The following is a 16,548-nucleotide window of genomic DNA, read 5'->3' as shown; positions in this document are numbered from 1 at the left end:
TTGGAAAATTTGCTCAAATAGCTGAAGATGTGTATTAAAATTAAACTTCAGAGCATTTACAAATGGAATTCCCAAGCAACTATAATTATTAATTTGAATATTAATTAATGATTATAATTATTCCTGAGGAGTAATAATTATTGATTGGTAATCAAAAACACATCCTTTGGTTCTTAAAAGAGTTTGGTATATGTGTTTCCTTTTTTGTACAATATAACCTATTTTGCTACATGTCCATGGAAGGGTGGGACACAAAGTCCACATATGCTCTCGCTACTAGTATCTGATTAGTGTTTGGCAAGTAACTGCTGCTCATCTCACACAGATGAATCCTGTTATCACCTCCCAGCGCTCTGTTTTGTTCAAACTGAATGATGTGCTCATTTGTTTTTCTGCTTACAAATTTAGTCTGTCTAATTTTGGGGATCCGATACTGCCCTGTGAAGGGATGCAGGTGGCACAGTGGTTTAAACTGGGCTGGTTGATTGAAAGGTCGCCAGTTTGAATCTGCATAACGGGGTGAGTTCCCGTTGCTCCGTCTCAGCTCTTGCCAACCTTGCAGTTCGAAAGCATGCAAATGCAAGTAGATTAAAAAGGTACCACTTCAGTTGGAAGGTAAACAGCATTCCATACACTTCGGTGTTTAGTCATGATCATGGAGAGTGCAGACAAACACTGGCTAGGAAATGGAGATGAGCACCGCCCCCTAGAGTCAGACATGACTGGACTTTACATCAAGGGGAAACCTTTACCTTTACCTTTTATACTGCCCTGTGCAATGTAAAGAGTAGCTCTTCATTTTTTCTTTAAATTGTAAGGCATCCATTTTTTGAGCTACCTCTCCCAGGGGGCTACAGATGGATGTAGCCGCCTTCATCTTTTCCCATCCTTTAAAAGGTCTTCATTGGCACTAAGAAACTTTTTTAAAAGCCTAATTATCACAAGGGTGGCATTGCATAGGAAATCACTGATGCGGAGGGAAGAGCTAACATTCCTTTCCCAAGTGCTGTGATCTCTCCTTCAAAAATAGTCCCCCTTCCATGCTTTGAATAAAATAGACTATACGTAGAATTGGAAGGGGCCAATCCATCAAGTCCAACCCCCTTGCTCCATTTCCACATGGCTACAGACCCATCCCTCTCCTGCTTAGCAAATCTGGCTCAACATGCTGATTCAATATATAGCTACACAGGCAGGCCCAGGTTCTTTAGAAGCCTACAGTGGTGCCAGTAAAATCCCTTTTAATTGCCTGCTTGCCACATATGGATACATTTGGGGAGTGACTGTGGAAAAAGTGTGTGAGCTGGCTCCACCCATTTTGCAGGGTGCCCTCCTGTGACATACAGTTGTTTTAATTCCTGTGGACCACCCAGAATACTTGGCTATTGCATGGTAGCAAAATGGAATGAATGAATGAATGAATGAATGAATGAATGAATGAATGAATGAATGAGGCATACCCTCCAGTAGGTCCCCAAAGAGAATGTGGCCCTCATGCCAAAATAAGTTTCCCACCCTAGCTTAGCATTTAAGAAAGTGGTTTTCTTTGATGTCCAGATGTTGTGGTGGGGAGACAGATGTAAGTACCGCTGGTGTCATATTTGCTCCAACCTGTTCTGCCTCCTCTAGATGTTTAAAAAAACCTGATGAGAATGTTTGTAGGTTGTGAATATTTCCTAGTCCTCCCCTCAAATTGAATAGCTGGGAAGTAAAAGGAGGGGAAAATTGCTTACATTTAAGGGCGGGGGAAAATGTGTGTACTTTCAGTAACAGAGTAGTTACTGCAGAGGTACAAATTTCACATCCACTTGCTTGCTTGCCATTAAATTTACATCTATTTTGCAGTGACCCCCATCCCGAAAAAGTGTAGTCCCTTCCCTTCTCTAGAACTGTCAGGGAATGGCTGTAACCACAAAAGTAAGCACTCAAAAAAGATACTCCAAAGTGTGTGGGTGGGTAAAGTTAACACCTGCCCTTTCTGGAGCAGTTAGAGATTTAGGGAAGTCTTGAAAAGTGTAGGATGTTGAAAACTGTCAGTTCAAGCTGTAAAAGCACAAGGATTGCATCATAAAGAGGTTGATATTGTTGCCACCCCCTTTTTGCTGTATCCACTTTCACTGCTTTTCCTCTTTTCAGTTGACAGCTGGCAACGGTGTGCAAATTAGCCTATATTTAATCCTAACTTGTTAGTTTCCACATATATTGTCTACTTTACTGTACTTTGCGGTTCCCTTTGGCAGTGGAAATTATAAGACCATTGGCAAGACTCGACATACCAGACCACAAATATAAAAGATCTACAAAAATAACAACAAAACAAAAATATCAAGCATAAAGTGCAGTTTTTAAGGACTGAAGAAACAAACATCCAAAGTACACTTAACATGAACCACTAAACAAAAAACAAAGCAAAAAACAGATTCTGTAAGGCACTTGGAGTTTTCTGAAGACTTGCCTATGAAAGGTATTTTTAATTTGGTAGTCAAATGCCATTTTTGCTTCTTTTTGATGATTGCCCATTTTTCCTCTTCATCAGCCTCATGAAATCACACTCTAGCATGTCATCCAAATTGCTCTTTTGTCTTTCCTGGCTGTCCACTTGCCTTTCTAACATCTTACTGATTACTATTGTTCTTCAGTTTGACCTTGAGTGTAATTTGCCACTTGAGATCGATCAACCTGTTGGAGGTCGAATAGTTGCGCATTTTAAAGGATTTCTGCTTTCTGAGAAAAGGGTGGGGCAACCACATGGCACAGAAATGTTTTTCCTGTTTCTGATATCAAAATGTGTCTGTTTTCTGAAGGGAAATCCATAAATGTATGATGCACTATAAATAACAAATTGTGGCCTGTTGGCCTCAGTAAGAATTAGTGGTGGAATCCTATGAACATTTGTTTAAAAGTAAGTCTCACTGTTTACTCCTTGGTAAGCATGCTTACAATTCCAAGCAAATTCAGTCATACGTAGTTAAGGGATTCTTTCATACCTCCTCCCCCCCCCCCAAGTTATTGTTCTACGTTGGTCTGCCACATTCACGTTCCACAGAAGCCTTGTGTTTGTGGCAAGCCAATCAGTGTTCATCAGTGAAAAGAGGGAGCAGTCAGTTGATTGAAGAATAGCTTGAAAGGGCGGGTTTGCTGCAGAACTCACTACACATGTATTTGCTTGAAGCTGCAGAAGGATACACAGGCAGTGTCTAATGCACGCTATGACCTGTGTTCCTCTCAGACATGCAGAGGACATGTTCTCATATGGTTGGAACCAAGTCAGACTTATTGGAAGCCCATCAAGCTTTCTGACTGTGAGGATAGTTGTTCTCCAACAAATCAAGAGGGCACCAGGTGGGGAAGGATGCTCACCAGTGCAGTGTAAACACGAGGTATAACATGCACTTGCCTTTATCCTCCAAGGGTCTCAGGTTGGCAAGTGTTTCTCCCCCGACCCTTTATTTTTTTCCTACAATAAAATGAGAATGTAGCATGCAAAGAGAGTGACTGAACTCAGGTTCATTTAGTGAATTTCATGGCTGGGTAAGGACTGGAACCTGAACTTTCCCATTCTAACACCATCTTTCTAACCAAGCACCTTACAGGTAAGTTGGGCTATAATGTTCACCATTTCTAGCCAGTAGCTTGGGATGAATGATCACCAGGTGAAGAAGGCTGGTCTAGCTATTAGATCCCACAGCACCATCTCTAATTGCAGTTATGTTTGATCTGAATAATATATTAATGTTTTTCTGTTTGTTGCTTGTTAAACTTGTCAATGATGATTATTTTTATTATATATCTATATGTAGCTATTGGAACCTACTTTGAACAGTTCCTGTTTTGGGAAAGTAGGATAAAAACAAGGCTAGAATAAATGCATGCATTCCTGAAGAGGAACTCTCTTTTCTCTCGTTCTTTCTTCCAACTCACTTGCACTTGCTTCAAACATTAGGTGGATAAATTAGAAATACTTTTTCTTTAAAATAGGGAAAAGCTTTCTTATTCCAGCCTGACACTATTAATGTGGTTTCACTTTCTTTAATTTTTCTTACCATGCAGTCTTATACATGTCTACTAAGAAGTAAACCACATTGAGTTTAGTGGGACTTAGTGGTAGGTAAGTGTGCATAGGATTGTAGTTTAAGGTCACCACTTTCTGCTATAGGTTTTTACATTTCTAAGTAAAATGTTGCAGTTGCTGACATGAAATGTCTGTCATTTGTCAGAATACTGCTGCTCTGTGTCCCGTTCTTTGCTCATTCTGTCTCTTTCTTGCACAGATTCTTTGGCCAGTGCTTTAGCAACCACCTTATAAAGCCTGGGCAAAGCAGATTAGAGTGTGATGCATTTTAAAGCTAAATATAGATCACAGATCCTATTCTGGTACAAATAACCTCTGGAGTGACACTCTTGTTTTGCACCGAAACTCAATTTGTTAAATTTGCTACAAGTGGTGAGTTTGGATTCCTCCCATTGCTTTCTAATTAAGGTTTTGTTGTTTTTTTTATAATGTTGTCACTCCTGTGTTTTTTGTGGGCTTAGTCTTATGCATTATGTGAGGTGGAAGAAAATGCAGCCACTTTAGCTTCCCCATCCCCTACCCACCCACCCACTTACAATGAAAAGCGTGCATTAATAGAAACCAGGCTGCTGAACAGAAGTTTGGACATCTGTTAAAAAACAAACAAAAAACTTTGATCCTGTGGAAAGACAAGCAGATTTTATTGGTCTAGCTGCCTCAATTTGATACAGAGCCTTCTTTGTTTTAAAGGGTAAGATGTGATCACCTTTAAATATATTTAGGTCTCTGTTGCTGCCGTGTCATGCACCTAGAGTGTTTACTCAATGACTGGGATGGAGTGTGTGTGTGTGTGCGTGTTCTGAGAGGGACTGTCATCATTATGGTACTGAGCTTCTAAAATTATTATATTTAGCTTCCTTTGTACTGTTTGAAACTCTGACTTTAGTCATGGTAGGAAAATGTTGTCTGCAACTGAAAGTAAAGATAGTTCAGAAAACAAGCTTTGTTAATAAATAAATAGTTGCATTAATAGTACAGGTGTGCTGGTGTTATAGGTGTGGTTTTGTGTTGGTTTTTAAAGCAAGCTTTGCACCTTATGTGGATCAGTTCTTTTTTTTTCTACCTCAAAGCAGTTTCACCATTGCTTGGGGTGGGGGGGATTAAATAATATTCAAAAGAGACAGTAGAATTTCACTAGGAGCCAGATGGAACAGATGGACAGTCAGTACAATCCTACCGGAGTGTTCTTGTCCCTGTATCTTCCTTTCTAGGCATTTTTGAAAACTGAAATAATATATCAGAATTCAAACATGCTGTGAAATTTTAGCTTTTGGTTTGGGTCCTCAACCTCTGAGTATCTACTGGTTGCTGCACAGGGGAAACGAAAGTCAACTCTTAGCAATAACTATGGAAGCTTCTCAGAAAATACATGCAAGATTTTTCTCCTTACTACTATCATCTACCTTCTAGAATCTGTATTGGTGTAATACCTTTACTGGGCCAGCCAAAGGTTCACAAAACTGCAAGTTTTTAAAGTTCTTCCCTGAGATTACAGAGGTGTGCTTCAGCACAAGAGCAGACATACTGTAGAACTGTAGATACTCCTTTGCGTTTTGCTTATTTTACCTGAATTCTTGGTCCACCAACTGAATATTAGTGGTAATTTCTGAAATGCAGGTGTTCATGGTGGACTTCATAGCCATAATCCCAGGACAGATGTGTGGAGCCATATAAATAAAGTAAGCTGTTTTCATCTCTGAAAGAAGAAGGTCTTTTGTAAATTGAATGGGTCCTAATTGGCCATTCAGCATCAGGCTAATCGAGAGCACTTTGCACTGGAACAAGGACTATAATAGGGACTCACAACTATATATTGTTACTGAAAAAATCATTCCATGACAGCTACTGACCTGGTTTGCACATAACCAGGTAAGACCAGTGTGAATTTCCCATAGGGCTTCTGGTTACTGCTGTGGTCACCATTTTGAATATTCAAGTTGTGGCAGAAGCACACAGTAGCTTGTTACCTGCAAACATGGCAAGGGTGGGCTGTTGGCAAGCCACCCAGATCCTATGGGCTATTAGGGTTGCTGATGGCTTGCAACCACCCCAATAACCCAACTCTTGCAGAGTTCATGCACAATGAGAAGCTGCAGATAGGGTGGATTTGATTTAAATTAAACTGATTTAAATCACTAGTCAACAAGACTAAATTTAAATCATGATTTTCTTCATAATTTGTATGCATGCATGCCTTACCTGTAGGTAGAGGAACTTCATTAAAATATTCCCATGCTGAGTCTTTCCTATGGCCTGCTCCATTTTAGGTTTATTCCTCCAAGGAACAAATATGATAAACCTCAGGCTATACACAAAAAGATCCGAAGACTTGTGGAAAATTCTGCTCAAAAGGTTTCACTTTCATTTTGACTGCTTCCCCTCCGTCACACTTGGCTTGTGCAGATCTATTCCACTCCCAACAATCATTTTCTATTCACTGATTTTTTTGAAATTTAGCACTTAAGAAGTAAGGGGTTGATTCTGTGTACATAGATTTACAAAGGAACAATGGGATTAGCAGCTTTTTCTCAACTATGTTTATTTTATAGCAATTTTGCTGTGAGGAAGAGGCATGTGATTCTCTGCAGATATAAATTCAGTTCTGAGAACTGTAAAACCAAGCATATGTGATAATACCCCTCTAGATAGAAAAATTGCACGATAAACTTACAAAAAACCCACTCTGGAAAAGCATGACATTGTGAATGGATTTAATGAAATTCATTTATGAAAAAATTTAAACATTACATGAATATACAGCCTCATGCTACATAATTAAAAACCAATCCCTGTTTCATGATAAATAACCTTTGGACTATAATGCTTCTTAAACAGAAACTATGTAGATTTTTCCTGAAGAAGCATTATATTTTTGTAAAAAAAATTTAAATTAAAAAATCTGATTTAAATAAAATCTCTTTCTTGCTTGCGCGCGCGCGCGCGCGCGCGCTCTCTCTCTCTCTCTCTCTCTCTCTCTCTCTCTCTATATATATATATATATATATATATATTCTGAGTTTTTTTAAAATAAATTTTAGTTCACCCTGGCTACAGTATACCCTTGCTGCTCTCTGCATATTTAAAATGGTGGCAAGCTGCTGTGGAAGGGATATACATCATCATATCTTAGATTGTTACATTGCTTTTGAGAGGAATAGATCTCTGAATAATCTCAATTTCTGCTGTGGTCCAGCGTAGACTTCTGGATTATAAATTTTCTTTCATTTAAAAATAGCATAGTTTTGTATCAGGCTGCCCAGTCTTTCCAGCAAGTGAACCTATTAAACTAAAACCAACTAATCATGATGTTTAGTAGTTTTGTACACACTTGTGCTTTGACCAATGTACAGTATGCCTTGATATAGTATATTGTACATGTTCAAATCTTTATCTCACATCAGTATTCTTACAACAGTCCTGCAAGATAGATCCACATTATTCCCATTTTATGGCTTGACAAAATGAAATGATTGAGATGGATGAGCAGGTGCAGGCCCAAGGCCACCTGGTTCCAGAAATTTCACCTTGGAAACATGTGCATTGGATAAAGCCGTGGATGGTAGTTGAAGATTGTAGGTGGAATGTTCTCAGCTTGAGAATGGAAGAAACCTGATAGTTGGGATGGGTGGAAGACATAAATAGATGGCAAATACTTAGCACTTTGAGTGCTAAGTATACAGTGGGAATTAAGCAGAAAGTAGTACGGCTGGCAAAGGTGGGAAGTTGGAGTTGATGAGGATTTGTAGTGCAATGAAAATTAGGTGGCTTTGACTGGAATGTGTAGATTTGGTATGGTCATCCACTGAACATGATACCATTAAGTGCTAATAGTTGGGCAGTTGACTGCCCTGATTAGGACTTTTGTGGTTGATTATCCTGAATAGAAACATTGTACATCATGGCAGCCATTTTAAACTTGTATTCCAGAAATTTTATGAATAAGCATCAGAAGCCGGTGCTAACAGGCCAACGGTTCAAAACAAGGAAGAGGGGTAAGTTTGATCATTTATCTTTGTGAATATTATTGTATCATTTATTAACATATCTACCAAACTTTCCAGCTTGATAGTCTGTAGAAATGTTGGCAGTCGAACTCCCATAATTCTCAGCCAACATTACATAGTCTTGCCTGTTATATTTTGAGTACCACTTCTTAAGCTGACTGAATAGGATTAAGGTGTTAGAATCCACTGAACTACTTATAAGAATGCTGGCAAGTGTAATATTTGTTAACCATACTGGAAGCAGTATTCATGTGGTGTTTGTTATCATACAAGAAAACCATGGTTTATCAGAAAAAGCCAATTTCACCCTGTGGTTAATGATCTGGGCCCGTTTTAAAAATCTGTGTTAATGCTGGCCACATTTTCTCTTTTCAATTGAACAACAGAGCATAAGTTAGTTGAGAATGGAAGCAGATGCTTCTGATATCCTCCTCATTGTATCACCAGAGGAGAACAAAGGAAACAGGTACAAACGAGACTGTTGTGTGCATATGGGGGGGTTAAATTAATAGTTATATTATTATTATTATTATTATTATTATTATTATTATTATTATTATAGCATTATGTTGTTGTTATAGTACTTCTGTATCCTTCCTTTGTCTTTTGCAAGAACATAGTATTTTAACTACTATACCACACAGACCCTTTAGGAAGTAATTTTTATCAGAAGGTAATGAAGAAGAGGAAATCTGTACTTCACATGTTTAATTGTCATTCTAATCCATTACAAGAGTTTGAAAGATATCAACTTACCTAATGTGGCTGTTGGAACCACAGTAACATACCAACACTGTACACACAACAACAGTTTGCAAGGGTGGGAAATTCATACTAAAAGCACTGCTTTCAAATGCCTCAAATGTCACCTTCCTTTTGAGATAAACACATGCACTTAAAAGCAGATATATTGGAAAGAAAAGTCAGCAAGAGAATAACATTGTATCATGTACAGTATTCTATCATACAAACTTAGCAACTAACAGTAGTGTATTAAAACAAAAAGTGAATGAGCAATTTAATAAAGGTAATTTAATAACTGTGGAAAAGATGTTGATAGTGACCAGAAAATAAAAGCAGGCATGCAAATTCCATGAAATGATTAGCTTTAGTTCAATGTTCCAGATGAAAAGGAGAAATTTGAACCCACCGTCTTCCGGGATACAATTGTTCAAGGTCTTAATGAAGCTGGTGATGATCTGGAAGCTGTAGCCAAGTTTTTGGATGCAACAGGCTCAAGGCTAGATTATCGTCGCTATGCCGACACTCTCTTTGACATCTTGATAGCTGGCAGCATGCTGGGTATGTATGTCACATGGAAAACAGCACATTTTCACAACTAATCCTGATAACATGCCCTCTTGATTTTGACCGCCAGCTAATGTTCCACAACTTACCCTCTTAGTTTGATTGTCCTTCTCTGTCTTCTTGTGTGGGCACACATGCAAGGTTTGTTTCATTGGTTTCTTCATACCTCTGAGAACAGTTTGACAAACCTTCGTGATCCATGACTACTAAAAATGGTTGGAATGGTGTTTAATGTAGAAACTATACTTAGCTGCAGAGAGTTTCTATACTGTTGAACTGGAAATTCTAGACTCCACTGACCTACAAAACAAATGTCAATTAATGAGTTATGTCACCAGCACCAAATTAGTGGCAAGGATGAATGCAGCCCTTTCTGCAAGACAATCAAAATTGTCATTGCCTGTGATGAATGAAATTTTGTCTTCGAAGGGTTTCTGATATTCTTTGCATTCTGTATTTTACAGGCTTTTGCATTTTCTGCAGTGTCACTGTCAGGGAATAGTGAGATAAAGGCAGCAGGCAGGACCACCCTAAGCATTGTGATACTCAAGACTTGAGAAGGCTTTACGTGGTTCACCTTCCCCCTTTATTTATTTATTTGCATTTATATACCATTCGAGTAGCCCAAAGGGCCCTCTGGGTGGTTTACAAACAAACAATACCTTGGCAGGTATTCTGGTAAAAATGTGTCCAGGTTGCAGATGCACGCAAAGAATGGAAGCTGGTTCTGTTATTTCTACCACAGAGTCAAAGAACACATTATGCCAGTCTTGACCAATTCAGTATCCCCCAAATATGATGGACTGCAACTCCCATCATTCTCAGCCAGGACTGTCAAGGCCCACACTGGCACACAATGCTGAGCATTGTGATCAAACAAACCTGGAAGGTACTATTACAGGACAGGCTTCTCATGTAGCATATAGCTAAGGCTTGCGTTTTGTTTAATTTAGTATAACTGCATGCAGACCTGATTTAGATGGGAACCAGCACACTATGGGAGGAGAACATTAACATGTCTCCCTGTTTTCTCATTCCTCAAAATTCCACTGTTACAGGAAGAGAAGTTTTTTTAAAAAAAGGCCTGATTGTGATCCAAATCAAAGGAAAAAATGATAATTTGTCCTTTTTAACAACTGCAGGAGCAGGGGATAAAAGAGATAAAATAAAGCAGATACTTTACTTCTCCCTTCACTGAACAGGCTGATCCCAATCCAAACTGGGGCTGTGCACAGTTGCAATAAATAAAACCAAACCCATGTTTTATGGAATGCGCTCCCCAGAGAGGTCCGCCTGGTGCCGTCGTTATTTGTTTTTTGGTGCCAAGCGAAGACCTTTTTATTTAAGCGTCATTTTAATTGTTAATATTATTTGCTTATTTTATCTGGCCAGGGCGACTTATTTTATATTGTTATTTCTTGTATTTTAATTTTATGTTGTGAGCCTCCCCGAGGCTTCGGCGAATGGGGCAGCATAGAAATGTTTTAATAAAAATAAATAAATAAATAAATAAATAAATAAATAAATAAATAAATAAATGTGTTGAGTGACATGCAGCCCTTACAATTTATTGTAAGTTTACATTACCTTTGCCAATATTTCGTCCTTTTCTTTTCAGCCCCAGGAGGGACAAGAATAGATGATAATGATAAGAGCAAAATGACCAATCACTGTGTGTTTTCTGCAGATGAAGATCATGATGCCCTCCGACATTATGCGCAGGTCAGGTCAGAAAGTAATTGGTCCTGATAATTAATGGTGCATAACAGCTTTCATTTTTTTACTTGTTACTAGCATAGCCTGGTTCTTTGTAATGCTTGCTGCTCATTGAATGGGAGGTGCTCACAAAATGTCTTTTAGCACACAAGTCAGTTAGGCAGCCATGCAAGGAAAAAGGAAGTGCTGTTTGCTTATTTAGGTATTAAATTATTTCAGGTAATCATTTAAAACTCATGTAAATTCATTAATCATCAGCTCAAGACAAAACAAGGGCACAGGAAAGGAAGCTAAATCCCAGAGGAGAAATTTGGTAGTAACTTAGAGTTCTTGCAGCCTTATGTTTACTAAATGGCTAAAGACAAATTGAACTGCTTACTTAAGCTAAACATAAATCCAGTGAGGAGCAATAAAAGTAATAGGCAGCTTTATATTGCAAGGGCCAATGTTCTGGCTGGTGGAAGACACAGTTTATAAACAAAAATGTAGGGCAGCTTGTAGGCGCAGCATGAGCTCAGGTTTTAAGTCTTAGACAGCAGCTCATAAAATAAAGAAAACTCTCATCCCAAGTTGAGAGTTCATCTTACCATTTGGTTTAAGAAACAAATGGAACAAAACAGAACAAGAAAGAAAGGTCTTTTTACCTGAGCTCAGAAACCCAGTCCCTTATAATCCTGGGATCCCAAACCATATCCTTTCCTCAGTCACCTACCCTACCCTTTCTTTATGGTTCCCTCCATTGACCCTTAAACATGCGTCCTCTCTCCTGAATAAACCATCTTGATTCCCAGGGAGCTTATCTGGCCTAGATTGCTAGATAAGCTAATAAGCTAACTAGAAGCTAATAAGAACATAAAAAGAGTCATGATGAATCAGACCAAGGATCCATCTAGTCCCAGCATTTGTTCACACAACAGCCAAACCGCTGCTTATTGAAACCCACAAAGAGGATAAGAGTGCAATAGCGCCCCCTGCTCACAGTCCCCAGCAACCAGTGTGTGCAGATGTATATGTAGCATACAGCCATCCAGACAAGTAGCCATTGACAACTTTATTCTCCAAGCTGTTCTCTCAGCTATTAGTGATTGAGCAGTTGTTCAGTTTTTTTTTTAATGAAGCCGTTTAATTTTGTTGTCTGGAGTTGCAGCTAAGGCAAAATAGCTACAACTAAAGCAGCCTTGTGAAAGAACCCAAGGGCAAGGAACCCCAGTGAGGAAGCATAAAGGTAAAACAGGTTTTTAGTAAGCAACTGAGTTAAGCAGCTGTGTGAGTTTAGCAACAGGGCAGTAACTCTTTCCTAGTTTCTCCTAGGAATAAATCTTTTTTAAATCTTCTCTTGTTTCTAGTAAGTAGCTTAGATTTTCCAGCTTTAAAAACCCCTGAATAATGCCAATAAAACAGTTATAAAGATAGAAAGTCAGCAGTGGTACTGAGGGTACATGAGTGCTGTTTGACTATCTGCCAGGGATACAGAAGTTTGTTTTCTTTTGATTGCCTGAATGGAGATAGGGTAGAAATCAGCCATGAGCATGTGGTGAGACAGAATAGCCAGTCAAAGAGGCCTAAATGCCACACCAGATGGTACACACAACAGATGTCTGGGGAGGACACCATGTATAAGTTTTTCTGTGCTAATGCTATAAAGCTTCTAAGCTAAGTTGGAAGAGCTTAAATTATTAGTTGTGAGGGAAAACTTACCGGTTGGAGTGGATAGAATGCATGAAATGTAATAATCTCTGGTTATAAAATCTATAGGAAGAGCCAGGAAGTATATACTAGCGGAGGTGTCACTCTAGACGAGGGCAAAGTGTCAAGCAGGATACAAACCTCACAAAAGACAATCATAGAATGAGAGGTGATCTCCCCTTATGGAATAGGAACTGGTTACAGAAAGTAGGAATAAATACTTTCTGTCAATGAAGGGATGTACACAGTAGGTCCTACGATTACGAGTGAGATGGTCAAGTTTGCTTATGACAACACTTTATTTATGTGATTGTGAATAGCTTCAAAGGGATCTCTCCAAACTGGGAGAATGGGCATCAAAATGCCAAATGTGGTTCAGTCTAAACCAGTAGAAAGTGATGCCTCCCCCCACCAAGTTTACATGTGTGCTGATGGGAACTCAACTAGCACTGATTGACCAAAAAAAGAGACCATGGGGTTATGGAAGACAACTCAATGAAAATATCGACATAGTGTGTAGCTATTGTGAAAAAAGCAAATTTCATGTGAGGCATAGGAATGGAGACAAAAGTAAAACTACTGATGTCATACTCCTCTTACACAAATATATGTTATGATCACACTTGTGATAGTGTGTATAGTTCTGGTCAACACACCTAAAATTGATATAGTAGAGTTGGAAGAAAAGGACTGCTAAAATGATCAAGGGGCAGCAGCAACTTCCTTATGAGGAAACCATCTGGGACTGTTTAGTTTAGAGAAAAGGCAAGCCAGGGCAGATGTGGTAGATGCATAATACAATTATGCATGATGTGGAGGAAGTTAATTGGAAAAACATGCAGGCATGCCATGAAGCTGATTGGTGAGAGATTCAGGACAGACAAAAAGTGCTCATTTATAATAAGTGCTTTAAATGGAATGGAACTTACTTTTGCAAGCTTCAGTGATGGCCATTGACTTGTAAGGCTATCCATGGCCACTAGCTCTGATGGTTTATGAACTGGCTTCAGTAGGATTAGCAATTATCTCGGTTAGTAGCCACCATTCATGCGCTTTATTGAAAATGAATTTTGTTACAGATTAAATCTTTTTATTATTGCGAATAGAATGGAATAGAATAGCAATTTCCTGGAGAAAGCAGGACTGTGTAACTATGAAAGCATTTTACTCAAATTATCGATTTGTGTTCCTGACTTCTGATTTAGTGGCTAAATCAATGCATCCTTTTTTGTTACTGTAATAGGAACAAACTCTGAATATAGCACAAAGAAGTAGATTGAAGGACAGTATGGAGCTATTGATTGGCCTTTATTATGAAAGCTCTTATAGGCATGTGGAGTTTTTTAAGCAGTTGTGTTTTTTGCAAGGCAGCTGCATTTGCTTTGATGAAGGAAACTACTCTTGCTGATTTAACAGATGTAGGAAGGGTGTGAGTGTGTGCATGTGTGTTTAGTTTTATCATAGATTAGTTATGAACACTGCTTCCAAACACTTATAGGAACAGCTAGGTTCTGCTTGTCTTATTCATGTTGACATCTTCTCTTATATTTAGGTCTTCAATAAACTCATCAGGAGATATAAATATTTGGAAAAGGCTTTTGAAGATGAAATTAAAAAGGTAATACTTAAAAATAATGTAGGACATTTCTAACATGCATATCTTTTCCTGTTACTATGTACAGAATCAATAGTTGTATAGAAACACTAGATGGCAAGTTGTAAACTTTGTAGCATGGTGAGCATATCTGCACCTAACCTGCACAACAACTCTGTGGTAGCCAGGTTGAAAATTAATTACTGGGTTTGCACATGTAGTTCATAAGCCACCCCTTTAGATACTGTGCATGTATCACCAAGTTTCCCTAATTACTTTGGCAGGACACAACTTGTCCTTGTGTGCAAACCTGGGAAAGGGGGTGGAGTGATTCAGGTGATGGACAAACTCCCGAAACCCCACAGTCTACATTAACCATGCACCCTTGCTGAATTTGCACATAATGACAACCAGCACCTAGCAGCGGTAATCTGGGAGATAAAACTGGCATGCGCAGTGGTGGTGAAAAGCAAACTGAGTCAGTGACTGGCTGAAAGTTAATCAGTGGGCTTAATGACCAAATGGGGATTAGAACCCAGATCTGCTGAGTCTCAGAACAACACTCTAGTTCCTATACCACAATGGTTTTATTCCACTGGACACTGCTGCAAGCACACTTCAAACAGCATGATAATCCACACTCAGGGGTTGAACACACGTTTAATGTAGTTTGCTGCAGTACCATGGGTTGTTGTTGAAATGTAGGTGATGAGAAATTGTGCAAGGATTTTTTCTTTGCAAGGGGAACTACAAAGATGTCAGAGTTGTCATTAAGCTGCTTTAAAGCCATTGATGCTTTGGCATTCTTCTTACCATGAACGAAAAAACAGATGTACCATGTGCTACTTTGTACATAGACTGATTGAGTGATGTTCTAGCAGGATATCTTTTTAAGTGTTGCTGAGTGCTTTGCACGCTTGGTTACATGCAGCTCCCCCAACGTCATAAGCTTAACTTTACTGTTAATTACAATAATCTGTTGTTATGAGTAATACTGACTCATTTTGTTTCAAGTACAGAAAGCACTTTATCCTCTTTCAGGCTACCTTTTTTGATTTCCACCTCCGCCCTTTTAATCTAGAGATCTTTGACGGTTAATGGAGTTTAGCATAGTTGTTACAAACTGTGTTCCGTGTATGTAGATCCAAGTTTATTTTAACATCAGGCTTGAAATCTGTTGAAGACTGTGTATGCAGAGTGAAACGTGGTTACCGCCCAGAATATTTTTATCTACCATTTGAAAGAGTAGTAAAATATAATAAGTTCTGTATTGAGAGGTGTATACCTATTTATTCCAGCCTGCTGCCCTCATATTTTTTGGGCTTCAACTTCCCTGGCCAGTGGCCAAGTATACTGGGCATTATGCGCCAAAACATCTAGTTAGCACAAGGTTAGAGAAGACTGGTATATGCAAGCAGTATCCATTGTACCCCACTGTACATTGTATCATGTGATCCATACATGGAAGGACCCCATGTGCAGCAGAACTCTGTTTCCCAATTGGGTCCCAGTACATGTGTGACATTCATTCTGACCAACATTAAATAAATAATCTAGATCAAGAAGAACTGGTCATCTTGACCATGTGCTTATATCTTCCTTCTCTTTCCCTGTGACATCATTGTAGCTCATTGCATGAGTATATGTTACAACTGGGTTCAGATGAATCCAGTAACCCACTGGATTGAATGTGGGTTGTTATTGTACTGTGGTTTATTGTGTTGTTATACACAGCTGCATTAAGAAGCTATGGATTATAAGACACAAACAACCCATGACAAAAACCTATTGCTTGTTGTTAAATTATAAACTGCAAGTTGCTCAACATGGTTTGTTATTTCAGTTGGATTCAGGTAGCACAAAAACCTGCATTTCAACAATAACCCATGGTACTGGGGCAACTGCCAAGAAACACATATTCAACCCTTGAGTGTGATTATCATGGTGTCTGAACCCAACCAGTGAAATGCTTAAGCCATATTCTGGATGAGTTATATACATTCTTATGCCTGAATTGGGGAAAGTACCCCAAAGGTGAGAGCACAAGCTTTATGTGCCAAATGTGCCTGGGAAGGCTGGCTAAATCTTTTTCCTGAAAACTCTGGAGTGCATTTGCCCTCAATGGAGACAATATGGATCTAGTTGGTCCACTGAAGAGACTCAGTCTA

The 16,548-nt window shown here is 38.9% G+C and overlaps 1 protein-coding gene across 2 annotated transcripts in view; it reads left to right on the top strand.

Annotated features, from left to right (window-relative positions):
* The window catches only part of BZW2 (basic leucine zipper and W2 domains 2), a 48,935-nt gene that overhangs the window by 12,261 nt on the left and 20,126 nt on the right, over window positions 1–16,548 (top strand). Inside the window, exons 1-5 of one of the 2 annotated variants that reach the window (XM_044428993.1) lie at window positions 4,403–4,444; window positions 8,000–8,064; window positions 9,202–9,378; window positions 11,003–11,106; window positions 14,339–14,404. In XM_044428993.1, the coding sequence (XP_044284928.1) occupies window positions 8,007–8,064; window positions 9,202–9,378; window positions 11,003–11,106; window positions 14,339–14,404 (405 nt within the window). In that variant the 5' untranslated portion in view covers window positions 4,403–4,444; window positions 8,000–8,006. Of the gene's footprint in view, window positions 1–4,402; window positions 4,445–7,999; window positions 8,065–9,201; window positions 9,379–11,002; window positions 11,107–14,338; window positions 14,405–16,548 lie in introns of those variants that run through there. The other variant, XM_044428992.1, reaches the window with a different exon arrangement.

This window comes from Varanus komodoensis, unplaced genomic scaffold (genome assembly GCF_004798865.1).
Source record: "Varanus komodoensis strain SLA01 unplaced genomic scaffold, ASM479886v1 scaffold2, whole genome shotgun sequence".
NCBI classification, from domain to species: Eukaryota; Metazoa; Chordata; class Lepidosauria; order Squamata; family Varanidae; genus Varanus; species Varanus komodoensis.
The sequence above is the reverse complement of the archived record's forward strand: the minus strand, read 5'-3'. Positions and strand labels throughout refer to the sequence as shown.